Here is a 27,188-nt window from a genome sequence, read left to right as displayed (position 1 = left end):
GACACTGTGCTTTTGTTAAGGGTGACGAAAATTTTGGAACTGGATAAGGGTTACGGTTGAACAACATGCTGAATGTAATCAATGTCACTGAATTGTACAGGTGAAAATTATTGAAATGGAAAATGTTTCGTTATGTATATATTTTCCACAATTTTTAAAAATGAATAAAAAAAAGTTTTTACTTCAGCTGTGGCAACTGGCACTGTTCCAAGCAGTGGTTGCCCACAGCCTAGGTCCTGGGTAAGGGAGACAGGAGCAGAGCTCCAGTGGGTCAATATTGGACATGTATCACCACTGTGATTGGGGCTGTTTGTTACTGCATAATAACCTAACCCATTCTGACTACTTCATTCCCATTTTACAGAAGAAGACAAGCGTGAAGATGTATGAGTTGGAACTGGGGCTTGAACTTCTGGCTCGAAACCCTGTATCACTCCTGTGGCACCACGTTGCCCCATCCACTCATAACCAGCATGTTGGGTGGGATTTCAGCCACCTTGTTCACAAAAGGTGCCTCCAAATAGGCACATTTGGAGTTGTTTTCAAACATGTATACCTTTGGCATAAGTGAGTTGTAGAGCCTCTTCAGTGATGGATGTTGATAGAAGGAAGGGAAGGAGTAGATGTGACACCATCAGCAACCAAAGAACTGAGAGAGAGGTGCTGCCAGTTGGAAGAAATGACACTAAATGGGATTCAGAAAACAAGGCACCTTGGCAAGAATTCACCATGCTCACATTTGCCCACCGGTGGAAGGATACAGCCTAAGCCTACAAATATTCCTGGGTTGAGGGGTGCATTCACCTTTGAGGAACTCAGCTTAGAAGAAGTAGAATTGGTGTTTCCAGCAAACCTGCGTGTCCTGGCTCAAACCGAGACCCTAGGGAAGCCCTCTCCGTGGGGGAACTCTTACTCTTGCGCTGAGAGATGTCGGTCCACACGGTGGCTCTGTGAATACTCATCCTTGATTTGACCAAACACAAAGAAAGGGACTCGTGAAACTTACATGTGATTGAAGAGGCTGAGAATAACCCCGAAAACCATCTGGACAATTCCCAGGATGACGGACATCTTCATTTTATAGGAGTTCAAGAATGTTAGCTTGTTCGAAGCAAAGTTCCAAATCTGGATGAAAAACACGACAACACCCACATGAGATCCGAGTCCAGAAATTCTACTGGAGTTGAGGCCACAGCATTAGTCCAGCTCAACCTGCCGTGTAGGCTCTGCAAGGGAAAGGGACCAAGCCCCGATCTGGGCACTTTATGAATTTTCACCAAAAAGTTCAGTGAACGAACAGTCATTCCTGAAGGAGCAGGGGCCATTCCTATTCAAGGAAAATACCAAGGAACTGGAAGAAAACTGGGGAAAAAAATCCTACATGGTTTTTTTCCTGTCCTAAACGAAAGGACATTTTGAAATGGTACGGGCTTACCTGCGTGCCTTGCCACGACTACCTTGCAATAAACTTAATGAGTTTATGCATGACAAACCTGAGTATTTCTTTACTTATTCTTAAGATAAAATCCTACAGGACACACGCGCGCGCGCACACGCACACACAGACACACACACTTACGCACATGGTCAGGAACTACGCCCCACTGGTTGATTCTTTCTTTACAAAGTCCTGAGCTGCTGCCAGCTGGACAACCACCAAGGAGGTTGTTGGGGAGGTGGCGGAGGGGCCAGTAAGAGCTGCCAAAACACCAGAAGGTTCCTCTACCTACCCCACCTGCCTTGACATCTGTTATGGGTTGATTTGTATCCCCCCAAAAGATATATCCAAGTCCTAACCCCTGGCACCTGTGAACATGACCTTGTTTGAAGGTGTAATTAGTTAAGATGAGGTCACACTGGGGTAGGCTGGGCTCTAATCCAATATGGCCGGTGTTCTTATAAGAAGAGAAGACACACAGAGATAGAGAGATACAGAGGGAAGTCGGCCACGTGAAGATGGAGGTGGACATAGAATTATGCTGCAGCTACAAGTCAAGGAACATGTGGGGCTCCCAGCAGCTGGGAGAGATAAGGAAGGACGGCCTTCCTGACACCTTGATTCTGGACTCAGTCCCCAAGAACTGTGGGAGAACAGAGTTCTGCTGTTTAAAGCACCCAGTGTGTGGTCCTTTGTTACGGTAGCCCTAGAAGACAAATACAGCATCTAAGCTGCACCAGACTTGCCCTCTCCCCTGCTTCTCCCGTGGCCCACCTGGTTATGGAAGCTCAGTGCGCTGAGGGCACTTTGTTGTTGTTGTGTGCGGCCAAGCTGGTTCTGACTCATAGCAACCCCAGGCGTTATAGAGTAGAACTGCCCCATAGGGCTTCCTAGGCTGTAATCTTTACAGAAGCAGATTGCCATGTCTTTTCTTCCGCAGTGTTGCTGGTGGGTTTGAACCACTGACGTTTTGGTTAGCAGCTGAGAACCACTGCACCACCATAGCACCTTAACCAGCACTTCTTAAAAAACCCATTGCTGAGGACTTAACCACTGTACCACCGGGCCCCCTGCCAGCACATTAGACACAGCCAGATCCAATGAACTAAAGGTGTTATAAATGTGAAGTGTCAGGCCCATCCTAAGCTCTTTAAATGTATTGATCTCAATTAATTCTAACAAAACCTCTATGAAATAGATATGATTGTGCCCATTTTACTTACCTACCCTTATCTTAATCTCAGAGAGATTTACACAACCGGGAAGAAATAATGGCAATTGAAATTCACAGAGCGTCCCCCATGCTTACGCACCAGATTCTGTTCTCAGTGTTTCACATGTAAGAATCATTCCGTATTCTGAGCAACCCTATGAGTTAGGGCTGTGATTATGCCCATTTTACAGATGAGGAAACAGGCACAGAGAAGGTGGCTTGCTCAAAATCACATAGTTAGTAAACAGAAAACCCGAGGTTAAACACAGGCATTCCAACTCCTGAGCCTGGCTCTTAAAACATTTTGTTAGGGTCAGTCAAGTAAAAAATATTCTTTAAAAAAAGTAGATTAGGCACAGAAGCAAGCACAAATGGGGAAAGACTGATGCCATGTGGAAATCGCTAGGGAACCGAGGAAGACATGTTGAATGAAACAAGGATCTCCCCCTAGATTTGACAGACGGAAAGCCTTTCCCTAGAGCCGGTGCCCTGAATTCAGATTTCCAGCCTCCTAAATTGTGAGAAAATAAATTCCTATCCTTTAAAGCCAAAAAAAAAAAAGAAGAAGAAGAATATTAATAGAATTTTGTCAGTATTGAGGGAATCCCTAGATGGATTCTGCAGTCCTTCATATTCTACCTTGACTCTTAAACACTGTATCAACTTGGATGAAGACATGTAAAGCATCTCATAAAATCTGCAGAGAATAAAAACTTGAGAAAGTTTAATAAATCAAAAATATTTCAAAACTTTAAAATAATAGGTCAAAACTAACCAAATGCAATGTTAGTAGAAATCAATATGAAGTACTACACTAAGGATAAAGGACAATGGTTTGAAGTTCAGAGTGGGACAGATCTGGCAACAGCGATCATGCGGGGTTGGAATCTGTTTTTGTTAACGGCAACCTTGATATACGCCAACTTTGTAACAAGGCACTAACATATCTGATGCAATCTTAAGCAGAATTGACAGAATTATTGTATCCAGAACAAGAGTGTCAGTAGTACAACTACTGGATCTAATTACATCTAGATTATTCTATTCAGCTCTGGATTCTCTAATTAAGGGACACGTTGAGAAACACCCAAGGAGAGTGGAACATGGAAGGGTCTGGAAACCATGTCATGAAGAATAACTGAAGGAATCTAGAGAGAAAACAAGAACCAACCCAGAAAAGGCTTTCATGAGAACAAGAACTTAGACTGACTGGCAGAGTCTTTAGAGGTCAGGACAATGGAAACAAGTTACTAAGAAGCAATGCTGGGTACACTTTGTAGAGGAGTCAGTAGTAATTACTGCTATCCCACAAAAGACAAGCTGCTTTTTGAAGCAGTGAACTAGACAAGTATCCGCCAAAGATGTGTGGACCATATTCCTGCAGTGGGGAGGAGGTGGGGTTTAACGACCTAGTTATCTTTTCTAATACTCTATATTCTATTAGTTCATTCCTCTTTAATATTTTCATATATTCACATATAAAGGAAGGCTTCTTCAGCCAAGGAGCCCTGGTGGCACAGTGGTTAAGAGCTTGGCTGCTAACCAAACGGTATGCGGTTCAAATCCACCAGCCGCTCCTTAGAAATCCTATGAGGCAATTCTACTCGGTCCTATAGGGTTGCTATGAGCCAGAATTGACTCTACTGCAACAGGGTTTGTTCAGCCACATTGAATAAAGGAGCCAGCCCACGTCCTTTTCCGCCAACACATTTAGAGCTTAAAAAATAACACTGGCTTGGACAAGATGTTTGGCAAATTGTTTCATTCTAAAGATCTCAAATTTAATTTCTCTGGAAAATCGATGTAATAATACCCATCCATGGCCTACTTACTGAGAAAGGAAAGAATGCAAGGGACCTAAGTGTAATCAATTTTTGCCTGAACATGTGTCTGCAAGAAACTTCATAACCAAAAAAAAAGTATAAAATATTCAGAAACCACCTTCAGAGGTCCCCACTATAGTCCAAATATTTTAGCAGGAGTCATAATTAGATGCTGAACTTTAAGTCAACAAATCACACTGTAAAAATTTACATTATGTAAAAATTAAACATCTCATTCATACATAATGTGAATGCTAATATATACACAGAAGACGTCTGTTGCAAGCAGAATTGGGCAGACAGTGTTTGCTGATGGATTGGATGGGGGCTGTGAGGGACAGGAGCCCTGGTAGTGCAGTGGTTAAAGCGCTCAGCTGCTAACTGAAAGGTTGGCATTTGGAACCCACCAGCCGATCTTCGGGAGAAAGATGTGGCAGTCTGCCTCCGTAAAGATTTACAGCCTTGGAAACCCTGTGGGGCTGTTCTACTCTGTCCTATAGGGTTGTTATGAGAATTGACTCAACGCAGTGGGTTTTTGAGGGAGAGAAGGTAGCAGGAACCATGAGTTTTAAAGCAAAGGAAGGTCACCTAGACCCAAGTACTACCCCCTAAGACTCCCTCTCCACCTCCTCCCCCAGCTGCTACCTAATCATGAAATTCCTTTGCCAAAGAGAAAGCCGCCAGTCTACAGAGATAACAACTTGTATTTGTTTCGTTCTGCTGCATATGAGGTAGCTATGAGTCGGAACCGACTCGACAGCACCTAACAACATAACAACAACTGTTTACTCAGGAGTCCCTGGGTGGTGCAAGTGGCTAAGCTCTTGGCTGCTAACTGAAAGATTGGCAGTTTGAATCCGCCCAGAGGCACCTCGGAAGAAAGGCCTGGCAGTCTATTTCCAAAAAATCAGCCATTGAAAACCCTATGGAGCCCAGTTCTACTCTGACATGCGTGGGGTCACCATGAGTCAGGTCAACTCAACAGCAACTGGCTTGTTGTGTACTCAACTGCCAGCAACTAAAATTGAAGTCTCAGGTTCTCTCCCACCAACAGCGCTTAGAAGAAACATTTATTGCCAGCATTTGCCAAGCTCAGTTCTAGACCTCTCATCTGGAGCACACGGCTGCCACCTGGTGGTGATGGGCAGGGCTTACCACGAATGGCTTGCGTCTGCCCGGACCGAAAGACCAAACCCACTGCCATCGAGTTGATTCCGACTCATAGCAACCCTAAAGGACAGAGTCGAGCTACCCCATACGGTTTCCAATCTTTACTGAAGCCGACTGCCACATCTGTCTCCTGCAGAGCAGCTGGTGGGTCCGAACTGCCAACCTTTTGGTTAGCAGCCGAGCACTTAACCACTGCACTACCCGGGCTCCTTTTTGTGCATCTGCCCCAAACCCCTTTCTGTCTAAAGCTGTGTTGAAAAGCACCTTCGTTTTCCTTGGCTCCAGTCCAGTTGACTAAGGTAGATGTTTAAACATCTCCACAGGTTGAAGCAAGTAAGCACAAACTCCCTGATGGGTAGAAGCCAGTTAATGAGGTTCTGTAAGGAAAATGCTATAAATACAGTCGTGCAAACACAAAACGAGCAACAAATAAAAGCACGTATCCCTTTTTTTAACTTCTAGCAACGTTATGCAGTGAAATAAAGCAAAAATAAAAGCAAATTTATACTTTTCTAAGAAAAAGGGGAGTATGTTACCCACTACAAGAAAATCCCAAACAAAGGAACTTAATTAGAATGCTAAATGGCTTATTTAATATGCATACTTTCCTGGGCAACCAGGGGCCGTTTAAAAAGGCAATGATTAAGCAGCAGGGGTACACGCCCTAGAGACTAAGGCAGGTGGCTGGGAACTGTATGGAAAATGACCCGGGGCTGAGTAGAGGGTGCGGGGAGGGTCTTTACTGGAATCCAGCTCTGTGTCACCAAAACTGTGATATATGTTCTTATTCTTCAACGTACATATTGCTGATTTGATAGGTTCTGGCACTTTCTTTCTCTACCCAGAGATCTTCATACAAGACATTTTTGTTGCTGTTCTTCTTCTTATATAAGACTGTTATTACTTAAAGTGGACAACGGCTTTTAATATATTATTAAATTTATGCCAAGCACCCAGAAAGAAAGTCAGAGAAAATGTTAGTTTTTTCTCATCTGTAAAGTGGACATGAAACGGTGCAAAGAAGTGACTTGCCAAACTTTACACGGCATCGAGATGTCAAAACCAGTCAGACCCCAAGTCTCCTGACTTGTAGCGCAGTTCGTTTCCTCTTATACCATTTTGACATTCTATAATAGGTGCTCAATAAATACTCACTGAGGGAATGAATGACCAAGACATTTTATAATAAACATTTAACCCAAGAAGCCATGATTACCGGGTCAATCCCAAACGGATATGGGTTTCCAGAATACACTCCCGGGACGGCCGGGTCCAGCTGTAGAAAGGCATTTGTTTCCAGTACGTGGCCACTACAGAAGGAGGAAGGAAAAAGCAGTGATCAACCAGAGGTCGGAGGAATGACTACGGCACGGCACGGTCAGTCGGGAGCTCACGGCCAGGCCAAGCCTAACTGCTGGGAGGTGCCTCTCATTAACCCCACGAATGAAGGTTCCAAATCTACTCAGCGCCTAGTATTGTCCTAGGCGCCGAGGCCACGGAAGTCACCATCCTGCCCCCAAGGAATTCAGTGTGAGTTTCCAAGAGCTCTTACTCGGATGAGTAATGAAAACCGACAGTTACAATGCATCAGAAAAGAGGTCAATGGCAGGGATGAAGGGAGCACGTAGGAAGCTGTAAGACGTAGCCCTGGGCGTCCACCAACAGATGAATGGATACACAGAATGCGGTATATCCCTATGTCTTAGCTTCCCGGTGCCGCTGTAACGTAAATACCACGAGTGGATGGAACTGCCGGCTCATATCATAATGTGATGTTCAACTTTTTGAGGAACTGCCAAACTGCTTTCCACAACGGCTGCGCCGTTTTACATTCCCACCAGCTTTGGATGAAAGGACGAGGGTCCCAATCTCTTTACATCCTCCCCCTTTCTTTTAAAGTTGGAATCAAGCTGCTCTGAACAGCCAAAGAAAATGCCCTAATGGGAAGTCTGTCTACTGGGCACCAAGAACCTGTACAGTTCAGACTTTCTTAGAGCAAGCCTTCGGTCCTGCGCCCTGCGAGAGCAAGGTGTGTGCCAAATGCCCCCTTCTCCTCCATGAAGCCCTGCCTCTATGGTTCCTGCTGGCCCACCCAGTGTACACCTGCTTTATCCCATTTTCACAATAATGCCAGGCACATGGCACAGGTTCCACAAAGCAGTTGCTGTCAAGTTGATGCCAACTCATAGCGACCCCCATGTGTGTCAGAGTAGAACTGTGCTCCACAGGGTTTCAGTGTTAGATTTTTCGAGAGTAGATCACCAGGCCTTTCTTCCAAGGAACCTCTGGGTGGATTCACCTCCAGACTTTGGATTAGCAGCCGGGTACATTAAACATTTGCACCACCCAGCGGCTCCATGTGCTCCATATTGCATTTTTAATTGCGCTCAAGCTTTTAGAAACACTTCCATGTATTACAGTTGCCGGCATAATTACTGAGGAAGTGGTACCAGTCTTGCCCTCCATAGACGGAACTTGTGGGAGCGCCTCTGAGCAGAGCCAGGTGCAGACTCCTCAGCCCCTGCAGATCCTCATGGAGGCCACATGGACAGCCCGTGAGTGACCCACTCTGTCTGTAAACTTACTTCCATGTGCCATTTCTGAACATAGGTCGGACACTCCATGAAGAGCCGAAGATGTTGAAAGACTTGGAGAAGCAGTCGTTGTAGATCAGGCCCGTGTAGATGGAGAAGATGCCCATGAGTAGGATCAGGTAGCGTCCGTGGAAGAAGGTGTTCCAAATCTGGCCTCAAAGAGACGAAAAGGGCAGTTATCAGCGGCCCTGAGTCAGGCCCCAGAAGGACGTCTCCGGCACCACCATGTAGCCGCAGCAAGACCCCTAGGGCCCTGTAGAGAGAGCCGCGTGCCAGGGCAGCCATCAAAACAATCCACATAGGACGAGCATGCCCGTTACATAAAGGAGCCAAACATGGCCTCTGTGCATTGGCTCCAGGTTGTCAATTTCTTCATAGCAGGCCGATGCCCCTTAGCCTCAAAAGCCAGCTGGCACCAAATTCAAGCTTTTACACATTCAGTTGTTTTAAAAACAGCCCAAATAAGCAGTTTTTAACAATTTAGAGCCTGCCTGCTTTGCATGCCCTGCAAAACTGTGCCCAGCATCTGCTGGTCTTAGATAAGATAAACCCTGTAGTCATAAGGACCCCAATTCCCTGCTGTCCTCTGGAGCTCGCTGACCCAGAGACTCTCCACGCTGCTGCAGAGGACTTTGCCTGGACAGGTGGGCCCCACCTCTGTTCCCTCTCCCCCCAGGAGAAACCTTGCCCTCTTCCCTTTCTGGTGGGCTCCATGGGCTGCTTGCCTTTGGAGAGTCTCCTGCTGCATGTCGCAAGAGGGACAGTCCCCTTGCATGTCGCAACTGCCAGCACATCGGCTCCAATAAATAGCTTCTTGTGCAACATTGCCATCTTTTTGGTTTCGTTTTTAATTGTACTTTAGATGAAGGTTTACAGAGCAAACTAGTTGTTCATTAAACAATTAATACACATATTGTTTTGTAACATTGGTTGCCAACCCCACGACATGTCAACACTCTCCCCTTCTCAGTTTTCCTGTCCCCTCCTCCCTTCTTGTCCTTGCCCCTGGGCTGGAGTGTCCATTTAGTCTCGTTTTGTTTTATGGGCCTGTCTAATCTTTGGCTGAAGGGTAAACCTCAGGAGTGACTTCAGTACCGAGCTATAAGGGGGCCATACTCTCGGAGTTGCAACATTGCTGTCTTGTGATCCTATCTTTTTGCTTGACCCGCCCCGAGATCCCTTACAGTCACTGCAATACACATCACGAGTTTCCTGAGCTCCTATCAGTGAACCAGAAAAGTCCAGAACTGGTACTGGCATTGTGGAAACCAAACACTTAAGCCATGTGCCACACAGATGCAAGATGTTAATAACAGGAGAAAGAGTGTGGAGGGGAGGAAAGGGGCATCTGGGAACCTTCTGTACTTTCTGCACAATTTTCCTACAAACCGAAAACTGCTCGGAAAAATTCACCGATTAAAACAGACACACGATCTCCATATTCTTTAATTAAAAAACGTCACTGAAGCAGATGCTGAGGCCTTGTGAGCTCAAGAAGAGATGTGAATGCGGGAAGCTGTTGATTCCAAGGGACAAGATTGAGCTGGCCTCAGATGACCGTTAGGTTTTATGGCAAGTGGTCAAATCTTTACTCATTTTGTCATTTTGCTTGCAAACACAGAAAGTGCCTTCCTGCCATACTGGAATCGATGTGTATCGATGGTCCCAAGATGGCTGAAATGTAACTCTGAGACTTCAAATGTTTATTAAGGGAAACAACATCAGTGGTGGAAAAATTGGATTGGTCATGATGAACCTACTATGACATCACCGAATTAGCTCAAGTGAATTCCACCCGTGATCAAAGAGGGCAGATACCCTTAAAATGCAGACCGCAGCTAAAGGCACATTTCTGTTTGTAAGATGTACGACAATGAACAGGCAGGGACTCTAACTCATTACCTTGGAAACAATGCTGACTCCTGAGTGTCTCAACCCTAACCCCGCTCTGTGAGGGAGACCTCGTGGAAAGCAGAGACATGGAAAGCTTGGTGGCGAGGACAAGACATTTAGGATTTCTCAGGGTTTTACAGGGAGGCAGGCTAGGGGCAATGCCATGAGAAAACTATTCCTGATACGCTCAATCCTCATTACTCTCGGATTCCGTATTTGCTGATTTGTCTACTCGCTAGGGTTTATTTGTAACCCCAACATTAATACTCACGGCAGTCATTTGTGGACACACTCCAAGGGCAAACACAAATTAGAAGAAAAAGAGGAAGAGAGAGGCTTAATTCTCTCTGTTGAAAAAAAAAAAAGGGGTGGGGATGGGGAAAAAAATACCCAAACTCACTGTTGATTCGCTTCCGACTCATAGCAACCCTCTAGGACAGAGTAGAACCACCCCATAGGGTTTCCAAGGCTGTAATCTTTACAGAAGCAGATCGCCAGGTCTTTTCTCCCATGGAACGGTCAGTGGGTTCACCCAATCTTTCAGTTAGCAGCCGAGCGCTTAACCACTGTGCAACCAGGGCTCCACTTGGCTATATAAAAGGATAAAAATTCATTTGTCTGTGCAATCTCTATAGCGATTGCCTAGGGTGTGTATCACTTTCTTGTTTAATGCTTACTCAGTAAGAAAACTGTTTTCTTTCTCCTCTAATTTTGGGGAGAGTTTGGGTTAGCAGGAGATCTGGGGTTAAAGCACACTTCCCCAACAACGTGCAGAGTGGTGAGAAATTGGAGTTGCCCGAAGCGCACGGCCCCACCTGAGGTCGAGCAAGGCGACACTCTGCCTTTTTGTTCAGCTTGCAGACTATAAACCAGTGTACTACTGACAAGCTGGTTGGTGCCACATTTTTCACATTTTTGTTGGTGCTTTTGCAGTTGAAAACAGCCCCCAAGCACAGTGCTGAAGTGCCGTCCAGTGTTCCGAACTGTGAGAAGCTTGTGAAGTTCCTTGTGGAGAAAATACATCTGCTCGATAAGCTTCGTTCAGGCATGAGTGACAGTACTTTTGGCCGTGAGTTCAATATGAATGAACGGACAGTGTATATTCGATACAATGTCTTTAAATAGAAACACACATAAAACAGGGCTCTGTATTGACCAGTTGAGCAAAACGTTGTGACCAGAGGCTCACAGGAGCCTAACTCTGCATTTCCTCTGAAGGACTGGCTCAGTGTTCGTCAATTCATTGTTCACAGTAGCTTTATAGAAATTACCTCAAATCACAACGACAGTCACAAAGAATGAGAATCGACTTATTTTGAGTGCAGAAAGTGGGTGACAAATTAATATGCACTATTTGATCCCAACTTTTTAAACTTATTATTTGTGTATACTGGCAGTCCCTGAATTACGAACAAGTTCCGTTCCTCAATCTGTCTTTAACTTCAATTTGTACGTAAGTTGGTACAGTTCCATACGGTTCATATCTAACGTCAGTTTGTCAAATGTTTGTCCTCGTATGTAATACACAGTGTATCTTTCTATGCATAAAAAACGTTAAAGAAACACAGATACCCTAACACATCTTTAACATAATAATACAGTAATAATAATAACAATGTATTGATGAGCATCACAAAATAGCAGCCGTTTGATGTTACAAACCATTGCGTATGTACCTTGAATTTTTAATATAATAGGCTTTATGGTGGTTGGTTCATAACTATGGGTTGTACGTAAGTCAGATGTCCTTAACGTGGGGAATGGCCTGTATGCAGAAAAAAACATTAGAAAGACACACGAAAATGTTAATTGTGATGCTCTCTCAGTGTTTAGATTGTTATCATTTCCAAATATTTACAATCAAGGTCTTGCTTTTATCATCAGGAAAAAAAATCTGTGTTAGAAAGAAAAAGAGCAATGCCTTGTCAGAACCACGCACAAAAACAAAAACCATCCAAAGGGACTAGCTTCGGCTAGGAGTTTTAGGTTGAATTTGATCCCTTTTTTACTTTGTCTTTCCCTGACTTTTTATAAAAACATGTTACTTCTGATGGTGAAAACAAAACACATCTTTTTACTACTCAATTCATAACCAAAGAGACAGGGCAAGGCGCGCAATGGGCACCCACCTCGTTGTCGGTCTTCTGGGAGAGCAGGGCCCTCTCGTTCAGGACCATCCACAGGGCAGCTAGCAGCATCACCGCCCCGTGCCCACTGTCCCCGAACATCACGGCAAACAGGAAGGGGAAGGTGATAATGGTGTAGGGAGCTGTGGAGGTGAGACCATGTCCTGAGCTCTCCGAGCGTCCACTGGGTCCCCTGACCAACATCCCTCCCTCACACTCCAGGATCCCGTGCTGGGTCCCCTGTGTTCTGTCCTACTTCACCAACCCCACCTGTAACCCTTGTTTAGCTTCCACATACTTTAGCTCATCAGTTAAAAAAAAACTAGTTGCCATCAAGTCGACTCCGACTCATGGCATCCCCGTGTGTGGCAGAGTAGAACTGTGCTCCACAGGGTTTTCAATGGCTGATTTTTCAGAGGCACATCACCAGGCCTTTCCTCCAAGGCACTTCTGGGTGGACTCAAACCTCCAACCCTTTGGTTAGCAGCTGAGCACATTAACCGTGTGCATCACCCGGGCACTCCTAGCTCACGGCAAGTAGGCATTATTACTCCCCTCTTTCCAGCTGAGCTAACTAACTGATCTTAGGTTAAGGTTAAAACGACTTGCTAAAGATCATGAAGTTTGACTGGATTTAAAGCCAGGCTTCTATCTCCAAGGGCTACCTCTACTCTTTCCACCACCCTCTTCTGTCTGTTTCTGCATGTTCACCTGCTGTGCACACCTTCAGCAGTTACTCCCGGGGACTCCCAGCCCCAGGGCCCCTCCACTAGGGGTCATGGTTTAGGCTGGGACTCACGCTGGTGAGGAGCAGCACCAGGACATCTGGCCTAGTACGAGGCCCTGCAGCTTAGCGCCACTAAGAACCAAGCCTTGTGACCCAAGTTCTCTGTGCTCCTGTCTCTCTCGTACAGTAACCACAGCATCCCTGGGCAGTACAAATGGTTAAGCACCAGGCTACTAACCAAAGATGGTGCTTCAAACCCACCCTGAGGTGCCTTGGAAGAAAGGCTTGGTGACCTGCTTCCAGAAGTTCACAGCCTTGAAGACTCTACAGAGCAGTTGTTATTCTGCACACATGGGACCGCCAGGAGTCAGAGTCAACTCGATGGCAGCTGGCTTGGTGTTTTTGGTTTCGTGAAGACAAGGAGAGGTGGCCCTCGGTGAACTGGCAAAGGAAACTCGAATGCCAGCTGCCTGGTGAGGCAGCTCACCAGGGAGAATTGAGGAAATCTGGGCAATGAACTAACGTTTCACCGATCAGGATTTACAGAAGACAACGAGCGGCATTAAGAAATCCAGTAAGGTTTTAGGAGTGCTCAGTTTTCCCCAGTTCGCCTCCTTGGTCACCTCGGGGGAGATCTCACCCGGCTTCCACTTCCCAGCTGCCCAACTGATGTGTAGGATCCTGTTACCTGGGTTTAACTCCCGGTAACTACCGATGCCATAGGCATCGACGATGTTCTGGAAGCCAGCTGTGAACTTATTGGTCCTGTTGAATGTGGGAGGAGCCGCTTTAGACTGCACTGCCGTCAGGATGGGGGCCATGGCGGAGCCACTTTGTTCCTGCAAAGAGAGCAAGGGACAAAATGGACTCTGAGAGCCTTGGGCTCCTGCCCCACAACTGAGGGAGGGAACGTGGGACAACTATGGCCCTCTCTGGGACTCAGGATCTGTAAGTGAGTGCCTTCTGTATCAGTTACCCCGTGCTGCCGTAACACAAATACCACAAGTGTGTGGTTTTAACAAACAGAAATTTATTTTCTCACAGTTAAGGAGGCTAGAAATCCAAATTCAGGGCACCGGCTCTCAGGGAAGGCTCTCTCTCTCTGTAGGCTCTGGGGGGAGATTCTTGTCTTTTTCAGCTTCTGTAGCGCTACCTTCCTCGGTTCCTTGGTGACCCTCACGTGACATCCATCTCTCTCCCCACCACCCCACCCCACCCCTCCTTTTTGTGCTTCTTCTGTGTCTAATCCGCTCTTTTTATAATTCATAAGTGATTAGGTTTAGGGCTCACCCTACACCGATGTGGCCTCATTAATGTAGTAAAGAAAACCCTATTTCCAAACAATATTACATCCGTAAGGAGCCCTGGTGGTACAGTGGTTAAAGCGATCAGCTGCCAACAGAAAGGTCGTCGGTTCAAAACCACCAGCCGCTCAGCAAGAGAAAGATGTGGCAGTCTGCTTGCATGGAGATTTCAGCCTTGGAAACCCTATGGGGTCACTGTGTGCTGGAGTCAGCTTGATGGCAGTGGGTTTTATTTACATCCACAGGTACAGGTGTTAGGATTCCAGTGTACGTTTGGAAGGACACAATTCAATCCATAGCACCTTCCTAGTTCCTACCTAACTTACCTTACAGAAGGCTGTAAGGGAGTGGAGTTCCTCCTTGTCTCCAGCAATTTCCATTGCCCCTCTCCCATGAGTGTGTTTTGACACCCCAGTCCCCAACTCTCGGCTCTTCACCTTCTCTGTATGTCCTCCGTCAAGAGCTTGGCTGCGCTCCACTTTCTTAGTTCACCCCCTCTTATGTATGGCCAGAACCCCTTGCCATTGAGTAGGTTCTGACTGATAGTGACCCCACAGGATGGAGGAGAACTGCCCCATAGGATTTGCAAGGCTGTAATCTTTACGAACGCAGATGGCCACATCTTTTGCCCATGGAACAGCTGGTGGGTTCCAACTGCCAACTCTTCAGTTAGCAGCCAAGTGCTTAACCCCTGTGCCACTATGGCTCCTTATGTATGGCCCAACTCTCCCCCAAACTTCCATTCTACTGTCTACTTATGGATTGAGTTGTGTCCCCCAAAATATGCATTGTAAATCCTAACCATTCCCAGATGGGATTATAACCACAGGCATAGAGGTTAGGATTTACAACCCATATTTTGATCTTTGTTAATGAGACAAGCTTAGTGTAGGATGTGTCTAGAGATATAAAAGGAGCAGACTAAGGAAGCAGAGATGAGGAGATAGATGTCACATGAAGATCGCCCAGGAGCTGAATCTCAAAAGAGACAAGGATCTTCCTCCAGAGCCTACAGAGAGAAAGCCTTCCCCTGGAGCTGTTGCCCTGAATTTGGACTTCTAGCCTGCTAGACTGTGAGGGAATAAATTTCTGTTTGTTACAGCCATCCACTTGTGGTATTTCTGTTGCAGCAGCACTAGATGTCTAAGACACCTCCTCACCTCCCTCCTCCCTGCAGTCTTCTCCACTCTGCAGTGGGAGGTTTCTAAAACGCAAAGGAGATCAAGCCCTCCAGGGTATGGGGATACAATCAGGTCCCTCACGCCTGTTAAAGTCCTTCCCGAGCTTCTTCCAGCACATGTGTGCTCCCTCCAGCCACCCCCACCACCGTCAGGTGCTGGCTTTGGGCAGGCCTGCTCCTGCTCATTGACCACTCTCCCACAGCTCAGCTCAGGGGTCACCTCCTCCAGGAAGCCCCCTGCCCTTCCAAGTCGGGGTCAAGTGCTCCTTCTAAGTGCCCTATCTGGGCAGTGGGTAGATGGCGATGTGGGGGCCTGATAGTGTGTGGGGGTGATGAGGAACATTGGATTTAAATCCTGACTCCTAGGCATGGGTCTGAGATCATGTTCTGCTCCCTGCGCTCCAGGGTCCTCATCTGTACCAAAGGGATAAAGATGGTGCCGGCCTCCTAGTCATGCCACTTCCAGGCCTTTACCTTCTGACCCCCATCCCTCACCCCCACCCCCGATCTTCCCATGGCATTCAGGGGAGTCTGCTCAATGCCATCTGCTCAGAGGGGCCTCCTCCGGCAACAGTCCCCACTCCCCACCTGCCTCCACCCATTGCTGCCCAATGTCACATTCGTCATGGACACGCTTACTGTTCACTCCCTTTCCAGAAAGCCAATGGGGCAGGGCCTCGGCCTGCCTGCAGGCAACCCCAATTGGTTCAGGGGGCACAGTGAACATGGTCTATGAGATGCATGGAGAAAGCTGGAAGAGTCAAACAGGGTCAGGGACTGCAGTGCCTAGCCCAGCGCCCGGCTGGGAGCGAGCAGCATATGCATCTGACCATTATCAGTAGTGGTCTTCCCAGTGGTGCCCTCACTGTGGGTCTGCAGCCACACCAGCAGAGGGCTGGCACACCCACGCTCAGTGCCCTTGCTCAAAACAAGAGAAGTGTTGGAGTGTGGCAATGGTGTGTCTAGCTGAGCCCTTCGATCCTGCAAAACAGTGAAGGTTGAGAAGTCTCCCACCCTTCTGTGTTCCAGAAAATGGCTCACCACAAAGAACCTCCTTTCCCAAAGGACTTAGATAAGGCTCACGATATCTGTTGTTTACCACAGCAAGGCCAGACACGGACCCTTTCAAATTCCCATTCTTGGCCTCCTAAATGATTAGCTGAACTGCTTGTTCCCACTGATTAATCATTACAAAATGCTTGTCAACCAGCCTTTGGAGAAGCTTCTCTCCTTCACCCACGTCCCTGAACTGTGGCCCACCCTCAGCCTGCGCCAGCACACTGCCCCTCCTTAAGGATAAGAGAGTTGGCTTTAGTGTAGAACATTCCGTTTTATTATCTGATCACATCAGTCTCTCATCCCACTCCCGACACCTGATTCTTTCCAGCCTTGTTTATTCTCATCTCCATAACAGAAAAATCCTTCTTCCCTAACTCTTTGATATGGATTGAATTGTGTCCTCCCAAAATGTGTGCCAGCTTGGGCAGGCTACGATTCCTAGTATTGTGCAATTGTCTGCAATTTTGTCATCTGAGTGAATTTCCTATGTGTTGTAAACCCTACCTCTATGACGTTAATGAGGCAGGATTAGAGGCAGTTTATGTTGATGAGACAGGACACAATCTACAGGATTAGCTTGTGTCTTGAGTTAATCTCTTTCGAGACATAAAGGAGAGAAGCAAGAGAAAGCAGTGCCAGGAGTAGAGTGTGTCCTTTGGACCAGGGGTCCCTGAGTGGAGAAACTTCTAGACCAGGGGAAGATTGATGACAAAGACCTTCCTTCAGAGCCAACAGAGAGAGAAAGTCCTCCCCTGGAGCTGATGCCCTGAGTTCAGACTTCTAGCCTCCTAGACTGAGAGAATAAATTTCTGTTTGTTAAAGCCATCCACCTGTGGTATTTCTGTTATAGCAGCACTAGATAGCTAAGAAACTCTTGCCGATTTCTGAGATGGAAGTATTCTCCCTGTTGCAGTAGTCTTTCTTGCTGAATTAAGCCTCTCTCCTTCTAAGTCTGGATTTGTTCTTGTTTGATAGTTATCAAACACCGAGAAACAAAGGAGTTTCTGTTACGTACGTGTTATGGATTGAATTGTGTCCCTCCCAAAAGAAATGTGGAAGTTTTAAGCCCTGTACCTGTAAATATGGAGCCCTGGTGGTGCAGTGGTTAACAGCTTGGCTGCTAACCGAAAGGTCAGCAGCTCAAATCCACCAGCCTCTCCTTGGAAATCCTACTCTGTCCTACTCTGCCCTATAGGGTCACTGAGAGTCAGAATCAACTTGATGGCAACAGGGTTTTTTGTTGTTTGTTTGTTTACCTGTAAATATGACCCTGATTGGAAATTGGGGTTTCCTTTCATTGTGTTAATGAGGTCAGACCAGAGTAGGGTAGGTCCCAAACTCAGTCCCTTCGGAGTGGTCTCTTATAGAAAGAGCAGAATAGACACAGAGACACCCACACAGGGGAAGACAGACACCACGTGAGGATCTGTCTACAAGAGCAAAGGAACACCAAGGATCGCCAGCAGACACCAGAAACTAGGAGAAAGGTCCACAGAATCAACACGGCTGAGGCCCTGATTTGGATCTTCAGCCTCCAGAACTGTGAGAAGGTAAATTCCTGTTGTTTAAAGCTAACCACTTGTGGTATTTTGTTATAGCTGCAGTAGGTAACTAAGACGCTGCCCTAAACCAGTTACCATCAAGTTGACTCCGATTCATGGCAACCCCATGCGTGTCAGAACACAACTGTGCTCTGTGGGGTTTTCAATGGCTGGTTTTTCAGAAGTAGATCACCAGGCCTTTCTTCTGAAGCACCTCGGGGTGAACTCCAACCACCAACCTTCTGGTTAGCAGCCAGGCGTTAACCATTTGCACCAACTAGGGACTCCACAGTGCCCCAGCACGGGGTTAAAAACTGAAGCTACAAAGACGAATCTACCACCAAGTCACTTGCAAAGTTCCCAACTCCCGAGTGTCTGTAGGGGGATGATGAGGTGGGCATCCCCCACCACTCACCGTGCCCTGCTCTAAGGCCCTCTGGATGCGTGCGGTGTCCGCCACCGGGAACCAGACCTCGGCGATGACGCACTGCTGGGTGACGTCGATGTTGCACAGGTTCAGGGTATGGTAAATGGCCTTCATCTTCTGCACCTGGATTGCCCACGAGTGCCAGTTGGCAGCCACCTCCTGTAGCAGGCGCTGACGGTGGGACTCCGTTTGGGTGATCACCTAGCGAGGCCAAAGAGAAACAACAGACAGAGAAACGGGGTGTTTGCGGCCATGTTTGCAACAGTGTGGCAAAAATGGAGGCATGGCAGCCTCAGTGGTGCCCCTGCCCTGGGCTCCCTCCTCTGGGGCAGCTCTTGCCTGGCAGTTAAGTCTCAGGAGCAATTCATCTCCCTACTAGAGGTTAAACCCTCAGGCAAAGATCGGATCTTCCTCATAACCAGTAACCAGTTGCTGTGGAGTCAACTCAGACTTATGGTGAACCCATGAGTGTCAGAGCAGAACTGCACTCCACAGGGTTTTCAATGCTGATTTTTCAGAAGTAGATCGCCAGGCCTTTCTTCCAAGGTGTCTCTGGGTGGACTCAAACCTCCAACTTCTCGGTTAGCAGCCAATCTCATTAAACATTGGCACCACCCAAGGACTCCAAATTCCTCATTATCTCACCAAAACGCTTCACATACACAACCCCTCCAACACACTGTAAATGAATTAATGAAGGAAGCAACAAAAGGACGACTCGGCCTCCAGAGAATTTGTTTAATGGAATTTGATATTATGTTATGGGGACCCAACAATTAGAGTAAGCTTATCCAGTAACCTTGACACAGGGCTACTCAAGTCATAGTCAACATAAGCGTAAGTTTGGCGTAATTTCTTTTCCATTCTCCTCATGAAGTTTTTAAAAAACCAAGCCTGGGGTATTTAGGGAAAAGAACTTCAAGGGTAATTGCTTCAGGGAAATAAAGTCTCCTTGACAAGTGACTAGGAACAGAGAGGATTAAATAAGGAATTAAACATATATTTCCTGGGAAGGCAAAGATGACTGTCAGCCTGAGGGTTTTTAAACACACACATTCACATCTAATTTCCAAACAAGCTCACTGAGGATCTAGAACTTTGCTGACCTGCGTGGTAGCCACATGTTAAATTTAAATTAAATAAAATTTAAAATTCAGTTCCTCAGTCGCACTAGCCACATTTCAAGCGCTCCACAGTCACGCGCAGCGCATGGCTACCATATTGGATGGAGCAGATTACATAACATGGCTGTCACCACAGAAAGTTCTATAAAATAGCACTGAATATACAATTTGAAGTGGCCCAGCTTGCTTTTAGCAATGACTTTCAAAGCTACTGTGTATTGAAGAAAGTGTTCTAATCATAAGTGTGTTACCTGCCACCCTGAATGACTATTCCAAGAAGACTTTACAAGAAGACATGAATTTGGGGTGTGCTCCATCACATAGTGGAATCAGACTCATTATTTTTACAAAAGTAGTTGCTCAGCTCCAATAACTGGGCAATTTAGTGGAAAAGGAATCGGTCAAACTGGTTGTGCAAATTAATTGGCGAGTTGGTTGTCTCAGAGATGTGGCTGAGGCCCAGGCTAGCAGTAAGGGGCTCCTTTGACCAGATGGGAGCCCTGGTGGCCCGGTGGTTAAGATCTCAGCTGCTAACCAAAAGGTCAGCAGTTCGAATCCACAAGCTGCTCCTTGGAAACCCTATGGAGCAGTTCTACTCTGTCCTATAGGGTCGCTATGAGTTGGAATCGACTTAAGGGCAATGGGTTTGGTTTTGGTTTTGACCAGATGAGAGTGACCGCCTGGAGGCTGACTAAGGCTGTGGTAAACCTCAGCCCAGGCAAAGCATGACTGAAGTGAGGAAACATCATGCTGACCTCCGGCTCACCAAACACTGCTTTCTAATTAGGAAACCTCTGGGGCAGCAGCTGCAACAGATGGCAGCCTTCCAGCCACTTTCCAGCATGGGCCCAGGGGACTTGCTTGGAAAGGGCAGAGGGATTCCCCCCTCTGCAGCCCCCACCCCGATCATGCCCCCAGCCCCAGCAGGACAGGACGTCGCACTCACAATGTTTAAGTCTTCCAGCCTCACGCTGACCTCAGCCAACATATCTCTGCGCTCCGCCACAGGCTCTGGGCAGGGGTATATGGTGGCTCGAAACCTGTGTTTGATATATTCCAAAAGCCGCATGTGGGTTATCGCTGAAAAGCGTCCTGAACCCCTTTTCTGCTAAGCCATCAGGTGCTGACTTCGGTTGGATGGCGGCCTTCTAGAACAACCACCTCCTTGTCAATGAGCAAGTGAGCCCCGGTCATAAGAATTCCTAATGATTCACTCAAATGTGACTTAAATCTATTATATAAATGAGCTTCATTCAAACCATAAAACCTGTGAGCTATTATATAAATAAGACTGCAGGCTTGCCCTGTCTCTTTTTCCACCCAGAATTTATTCACGATTAATGTCTTTCTCTACTGACCCATTTCTGCCTACAGGGTGCTGGATACGAGGTGATTCTGTAACATCAGAAAGAACTCAGCCACATATTTGCCTATTCTTTAGCCACTGATGCATCAGGAGCTCTGGTGGCGCAGCGGTTAAGCTTTGGCTGCTAGCCAAAAGGTCGGTGGTTCAAACCCACCAGCCACTCCATGGGACAAAGATGTGGCAGTCAGCTTCTGCAAAGATGACAGCCTTGGAAACCCTATGGGGCAGTTCTACAGTGTCCTATAGGGTGGCTATGCGTCAGAATCAACTCAGCGGCAATGGGTTTGGTTTTTTTGTTTTGTTTCGGTTTAGCCCCTGATAAGGGGTGTTGTTGTTGTTAGTTCTGACCCATGGTGGCTCCAGGTGTGCCAGAGTAGAACTGCTCCATAGGGTTTTCAAGGTTGTGACTTTCAGAAGCAGACTGCCCGCCTTTTCTTTCGAGGACCCTCTGGTGGGATCGAACCACCAACCTTTCGGTTAGTAGTCAAGCACTTAACCGTTTGTGCCAACCCCCCTGGGTGGGTTCCGATGACTCCAAGGGGCATGAGAGGGAATAAACAGAAAGGGTTAAAATGCCATAGGGACGCTCTGAGTCGGAATCCACTCAACAGCAGTGGGTTTAATTTGTTTTTGTTTTTTTTTTTTTAGTTTCTAGTCAGGCGTTTATTCAAGTTCTTCCTCGGGTACTAAAAGTCGGTTCCACTTTCAGCACTACTGCGTCAATTGTGGGGAAGTGATTCTAAAATCCCAACTCCTCAAAGAGGCGCAATCAGGTGTGTTTGACACCCAGTGCCGACCCAAATCCCTGCCACAGGACTGCGGACAGCCCATCTCACCCGTCACAGATCTTCCTGATTTTCTGCCTCAGCTGCTCTCCTTGATAAAATATGATGAATATGTTCTTTTTAATTTCTTCTTTCTGGAAAATCAGAACAAGTTAAAAACAATAATTCTCTGTCGAGTTAGAATACAATAGGGAGAAATGTAGAGTCCTGTTTTTAAGTTCCATACACAAAACGTAACATAAAATTGGAACAATTCAGCTTCCCCCCGGTTCACGCTGGCTCATAGTTCATTACAGTTGATGACAAGCCCAAGGATGCAGGCTGTACAGGGGCTCACGGAGGCCACGACAAAACTAATCCACACCAGTTGCCATTGCTTCAGTCCTGACTCATGGCAACCCCGTGTGGGTCAGAGTAGAACTGTGCTCCACAGGGTTTTCAAGGCTGTGACCTTTCAGCATTATATCTTCAGGACTTTCTTCTGAGGTACCTCTGGGTAGACTCAAACTATCAACCTTAAGATTAGCAGCTGAGCACCTTAACACTCTGCACCACCCAGGGACCCCTGAGAAGAGCCCCTTAAATCCTTGTCATTCCAGGTGGGTGATCTGTTGACTGTAATACCAGCATCACCTGGGAGTTTGTTAGAAACATAGACCCTCAGGGCCCACCCCAGAACCCCTGAGTCAGAATCAGCATTTAACCAGATCCCCAGGTGGCTCGTGAGCATTGAAGCTAGAGACGCGCTGGCCTAAACTGGTCTCTTGTTCTTCCTGATGACAACGTGCTGTCCCCTAGTGGTAAATCTGAGTTTCTTGGGGGAAAGAACCAATTATAAGGTGGTAGCAAGGTGTAGTGGTAAAGAAATTGGGCTGCTAACCAGAAGGTTGGCAGTTCGAATCCACCAGCCACCTCTTGGAAACCCTATGGGGGGCAGTTCTACTCTGTCCTATAGGGTCGCTATTAGTCGGAATCAACTCAACAGCAACAGATTTTATTTTATCTTTGGAGCAAGAGTCAGAGGAATCCCGGTGGTGCAGTGGTTAAGAGCTCAGCTGCTAAACGAAAGGTCAGCAGTTTGAACCCACCAGCCGCTTTCTCCTTGGGAGAAAGGAAGATTATAGCCTAGGAAACCCTATGGGGCAGTTCTGCTCATCACACTTGGACGATATGAGTGGAAATCGACTTGACACCACCTAACCACAACAAGCAAGGGTCAGGCCTGGAGTCGACTTTCAAATGTGAAAGAGACACTGAGAGAGAGAGAAGGGGGGCAGGAGGGAGGGGCAAAAGGAAAAGGAACAGATATCAGCGTCACAAAACAGGAGCCCGCGTTCGCGTCCCAGAGGAGAACAGAGCCCCTTTGCTGAGGTCTCTGGGAGACTGAAGGCTTTCCGCAGCCGGAGCTACCCACGGTGACTGGCTCCTCCAGGAGTACGTCCATCTCACTGAACTTCAGGTAGATGTTTCCGCGGCAAACGCGCCACAGCAGCCTCTCGAAGGCAGCCATCCTCCCCCTGTCTATCACGCCGGTGGTGAACCTGGGGCGCACAGGAGATAGGGCTGAGGCACTGGGGTGGGGTGTGGAGAAGGCCGTGTGGGACGGAGTGCATGCAGCCCTAAAACCCAGGGGCGCTTCGCTCTGCGAGACCACTCTACCAAGTGGATTCCTGAGGGGCCCCCACAGGCCACCGCACACCCCAGCCCAACTTGCCTCGGTCCCCCCTTTGACCTTATATTTCCTTTGAATTTCCTTGATCATGTAATCACCCCAATACAACGCACACACTTATTTGCAATTAAAAATATGACAGACCATTATAGCATTGTAGCAAAAGGAAGCAAATGTTTAAGATCTTCAACAATGGTCTCCCTGCATTTGCACAAATAATTCACTAAGAGTGGAACACACACACTGACTTCGGTCCATCTCTACGTTTCCCACCATCCGGTTCCCTGGATGAGTTCTGACCCAAACTTCTCACAGTAACTTTAAAATGGGTGCTCTCATTGGTCTGTAACTGTAAATGTATGTTCATCCTGTATTACCTTCGGAACAAATTTTTTTTATTCATATATTTTTTTCTTTCCACTAATTCAATGCCCCTTGTGTGGCACATTTAATATCTATTCAATGAAAAATTAGAATTCCCAAACTCTCACCTTTCAGAAACACTTCAAAATTTACCAGTGTTACTTGGGTGTTGAATGGAAGCTCATTATTTTGCATCAACACTATTTTCATGGGACTAACCATGCCATATTCCTGCTATTTGTTGATGACTTGATTATACCACTATCCCATTTCTAATTACATTTAAAAATTCAAACTCCAAAGACAGTTTATTTTCAAGGTAGTATTTTAAAGATAAGGAAAAAAACAAATCCCATAAGCCTTGTTCCAAAGCTAGGGAAGAGTTGAGAAAGCCCATCTAAACAATTCTCCCACTTCTTTCCCATGTAGGGGCAATACAAACACCATACTCCTCAGGCTCAAGAATATCCAGTATCCTCATTAACAAGAAGGTAACACTACCTTCAGCCCCACTGGAACCTATCAGGTTACACTTGGGTTTATTACTGTGTGTTATTGTTAGCTCTGGGTGAGTCAGCCTCTGACTCATGGCAACCCCATGCACCACAGGATCTGGCCATCGTGCTCCATAAAGTTCTTGTTGGCTGATTTTTAGTAACAGATTGCCATGCCTTTCTTCCTAGTGCCTTTTAGTCTCAAAGTTCCACTGAAACCTGTTCAGCATATAGCAACACACAAGCCTCCACTGACAGATGGTGGCTATACGTGAGGTGCATTGGCTGGGAATCTAACCTAGGTCTCCTCCATGGAAAGCGAGAATTCTACCCCTGAACTTCCACTGCCCCTTATTACTGTGTGGTGGCCTTATATTCATATGACATAGACCTGGTTCTAACGGCTATTTGTTCTTCCAATTCATTCACTCAATACTCAGGAAGTCTACCAGGCGCCAGCCATGGAGCTAAGGACCAGGGACCTCGACATGCTACTATAAGAGCACAAAGTTAGATTGTTATGGGTTGAATTACTCCAAAAAGTTATGCTGAAACCCTAACCCCTGTGAGTGTGACTGTTTGGAAATAGAGCGTTTCCTTTTGTTATGTTAATGAGGTCATACCAGAGTGGGGTGGGTGCTAACTAAACTTAGTCCCTTCTAAGTGATGCCTTCTGGAAAGAGAAGAGACCCAGAGGCACACACACAGGGGAAGGACAGACGCCATGGGAGGCAGATGGAGCTACAAGCCCAGGAACATCAGCGGTTGCCAGCAGCTACCAGAAGCTGAAAGAGACAAAGAACCTCCCCCTAGCACCACACACTGAATTCAGACTCATACTCTCCAGAACTGTGAGAAAAGGAATTTCTGTTTTTTAAAGCCGCTCATTGTGGCATTTTTGTTATAGCAGCATGAGGTAACTAAGACATGTACTAACCCCAGCTTCCCAGGCATCACTGCGGACGAAGTTCGCAACTCCAAGAGACCCGAGGTGTCTTCCGTAAAAAAATCGTCAGCTAGGTTGGTTTCAGCCTGGAAGTCAAAGCACCACTACTTTAATTCTCACATGGAAACACCCACACCTCAAGATGTTGCCTGTTTTGAATAAGCTTTAACCTTCCACAAGTAGTTAAGAAGATGTAAAAAGTAGGGTGCTCCTTGACCAAGCAGAAAGCTTCACTGTCTCTTCTTCCAAAAGTCTGCCCAAACTGACCGCTCTGCACCGTTCCGACCTCCTTCTCTGTCTGAGCTGTTTCAAGCACACATTTGTAATGAGCATTCGATTCCACCAGCACCTCAGCTATTCCCCCCTCAAAACTCTCCCCCTCAGCAGTGGCCTAGCCATGTGACAGAAACAGAACAGTTGATTCATATTCCAAATTACAAACCAGCCAGTTTTCCAAAGGGACGTTTGAGGCACTAGGCACCCTTAATTAAACAGCCCCCAAATAATGACCTCAAAGAAGTCCTGGGTTTTCTTCAGGAGATGTTTGAATTCCGTCAGCTGTAGGAAGTTTTTCTTCAGGTCTTGCTGGTTGTGGTTGGCTTCCTGTAACTCCCCTTCTAGTTTTTCCAGAAGAGTCTACGCAGGAGAGAGAAAAAGGTAAGCCAGGCAGAAAGTGCAATGATATTCTGACCCTACGTTAGCCCCAACAAATAACTAAAAATCAAATTATTCAGTTCATCATACCGTAGCTTAAAGTTGAGTAGCCTGTTCAGTGGACATGATGGTAGAGCTACAAGCTAGAATCATTACACACTCTTTCTAGGGCCCCATCACCAAATGGGGAGGATTAGAGAACGCGGGGGGTGGGATGGGGTGGGGGTGGAAGGCAGCTTTGTGGAGAAGTGGAAGCGTTTCAGCAAACCACATATCATACGTCTCTCCCCTACACAGGAAAGATACAGAGTGAATTTACATGTTGAGAACACCTTCTGCCCAAACACATTGCAACGATGGATAAAATATAAAAAGAGAAACCCAGAATCACCCCCAAACCATTACCAATTCTGAGCTGGAGTCTGGAGAACAAGGTGCAGACTAGTGAAAAAGGGTAACACAGAGAGCAAGAAGACCAAAATGAAAACAGAAGTCTTCCTACCAGAAGGAGCCTACAAACAAGACTGAGAAGAAACCCATTGCTGTCAAGTTGATTCGGACTCATAGCGACCCTATAGAACAGAGCAGAGCTGCCCCATGGGGTTTCCAAGGAGCGGCTGGTGGATTCAAACTGCCGACCTTTTAGTTAGTAGCCAAGCTCTTAACCACCGCGCCACCAGGGCTCCACAAACAAGACTAGGCCCATGAAATCTCATGGTAAGAAAAATCGCCAGTAGACAGATGGTTGTACAAGATGATGGATGTAACTGATGTTGCTACTTTGTACACATAAGAAGTATTGAATCTGCAAATATTTTCTTATATATATATATTTTACCATCTTTTAAAAATAATTGAAGAAAGGAAAACCAGCAGCAGCATCACCAATCAGAACGCAAAGTCATATCCAGTGAAATTATTTTTACAGAATAGTCGGAAAAAGATTTTAGTTTTTTAGAAAATTTGAAGAGATACATGAAGGCTTTACTTGTACTAAAAAGAAAAACAGATTATGAAACAAACATGTACTAAAATGAAAGAACATGTAAATATAAAAAGAGACTATTTAGAAATCTTAGAAATGTAAAATATAGTTATTGAAATGAAAATGAGATCAACTCTATACTGGACACAATTTGTGAATGCAATACCGAAATGTAAAGGAAAAGAAATTTTTTTAGCTTTTTTTAAATTGTTGTAGTTTAAGTGAAAGTTTACAATTCAAGTTAGTCTCTCATACAAAAATTTATACATACATTGTTATGTGACCCTAATTGCTCTCCCTATAC

At 46.3% G+C, this 27,188-nt stretch overlaps 1 protein-coding gene across 1 annotated transcript in view; it reads right to left on the bottom strand.

Annotated features, from left to right (window-relative positions):
* The window catches only part of ATP6V0A4 (ATPase H+ transporting V0 subunit a4), a 58,309-nt gene that overhangs the window by 22,553 nt on the left and 8,568 nt on the right, over positions 1–27,188 (bottom strand). The window contains exons 4-14 of the mRNA XM_004382392.1: positions 25,756–25,881; positions 25,237–25,331; positions 23,185–23,311; positions 21,822–21,904; positions 20,566–20,659; positions 18,484–18,696; positions 13,673–13,823; positions 12,261–12,400; positions 8,230–8,387; positions 6,861–6,954; positions 1,007–1,125 (exon numbers count right to left, since the gene is read on the bottom strand). Of these exons, the coding sequence (XP_004382449.1) occupies positions 1,007–1,125; positions 6,861–6,954; positions 8,230–8,387; positions 12,261–12,400; positions 13,673–13,823; positions 18,484–18,696; positions 20,566–20,659; positions 21,822–21,904; positions 23,185–23,311; positions 25,237–25,331; positions 25,756–25,881 (1,400 nt within the window). The remainder of the gene's footprint in view (positions 1–1,006; positions 1,126–6,860; positions 6,955–8,229; positions 8,388–12,260; positions 12,401–13,672; positions 13,824–18,483; positions 18,697–20,565; positions 20,660–21,821; positions 21,905–23,184; positions 23,312–25,236; positions 25,332–25,755; positions 25,882–27,188) is intronic.

The sequence above is a fragment of the Trichechus manatus genome, unplaced genomic scaffold, assembly GCF_000243295.1.
Source record: "Trichechus manatus latirostris isolate Lorelei unplaced genomic scaffold, TriManLat1.0 scaffold00093, whole genome shotgun sequence".
In the NCBI taxonomy this organism is placed as follows: domain Eukaryota; kingdom Metazoa; phylum Chordata; class Mammalia; order Sirenia; family Trichechidae; genus Trichechus; species Trichechus manatus.
Note: the sequence above shows the minus strand (reverse complement) of the source record. Positions and strands in the feature narration are given on the sequence as shown.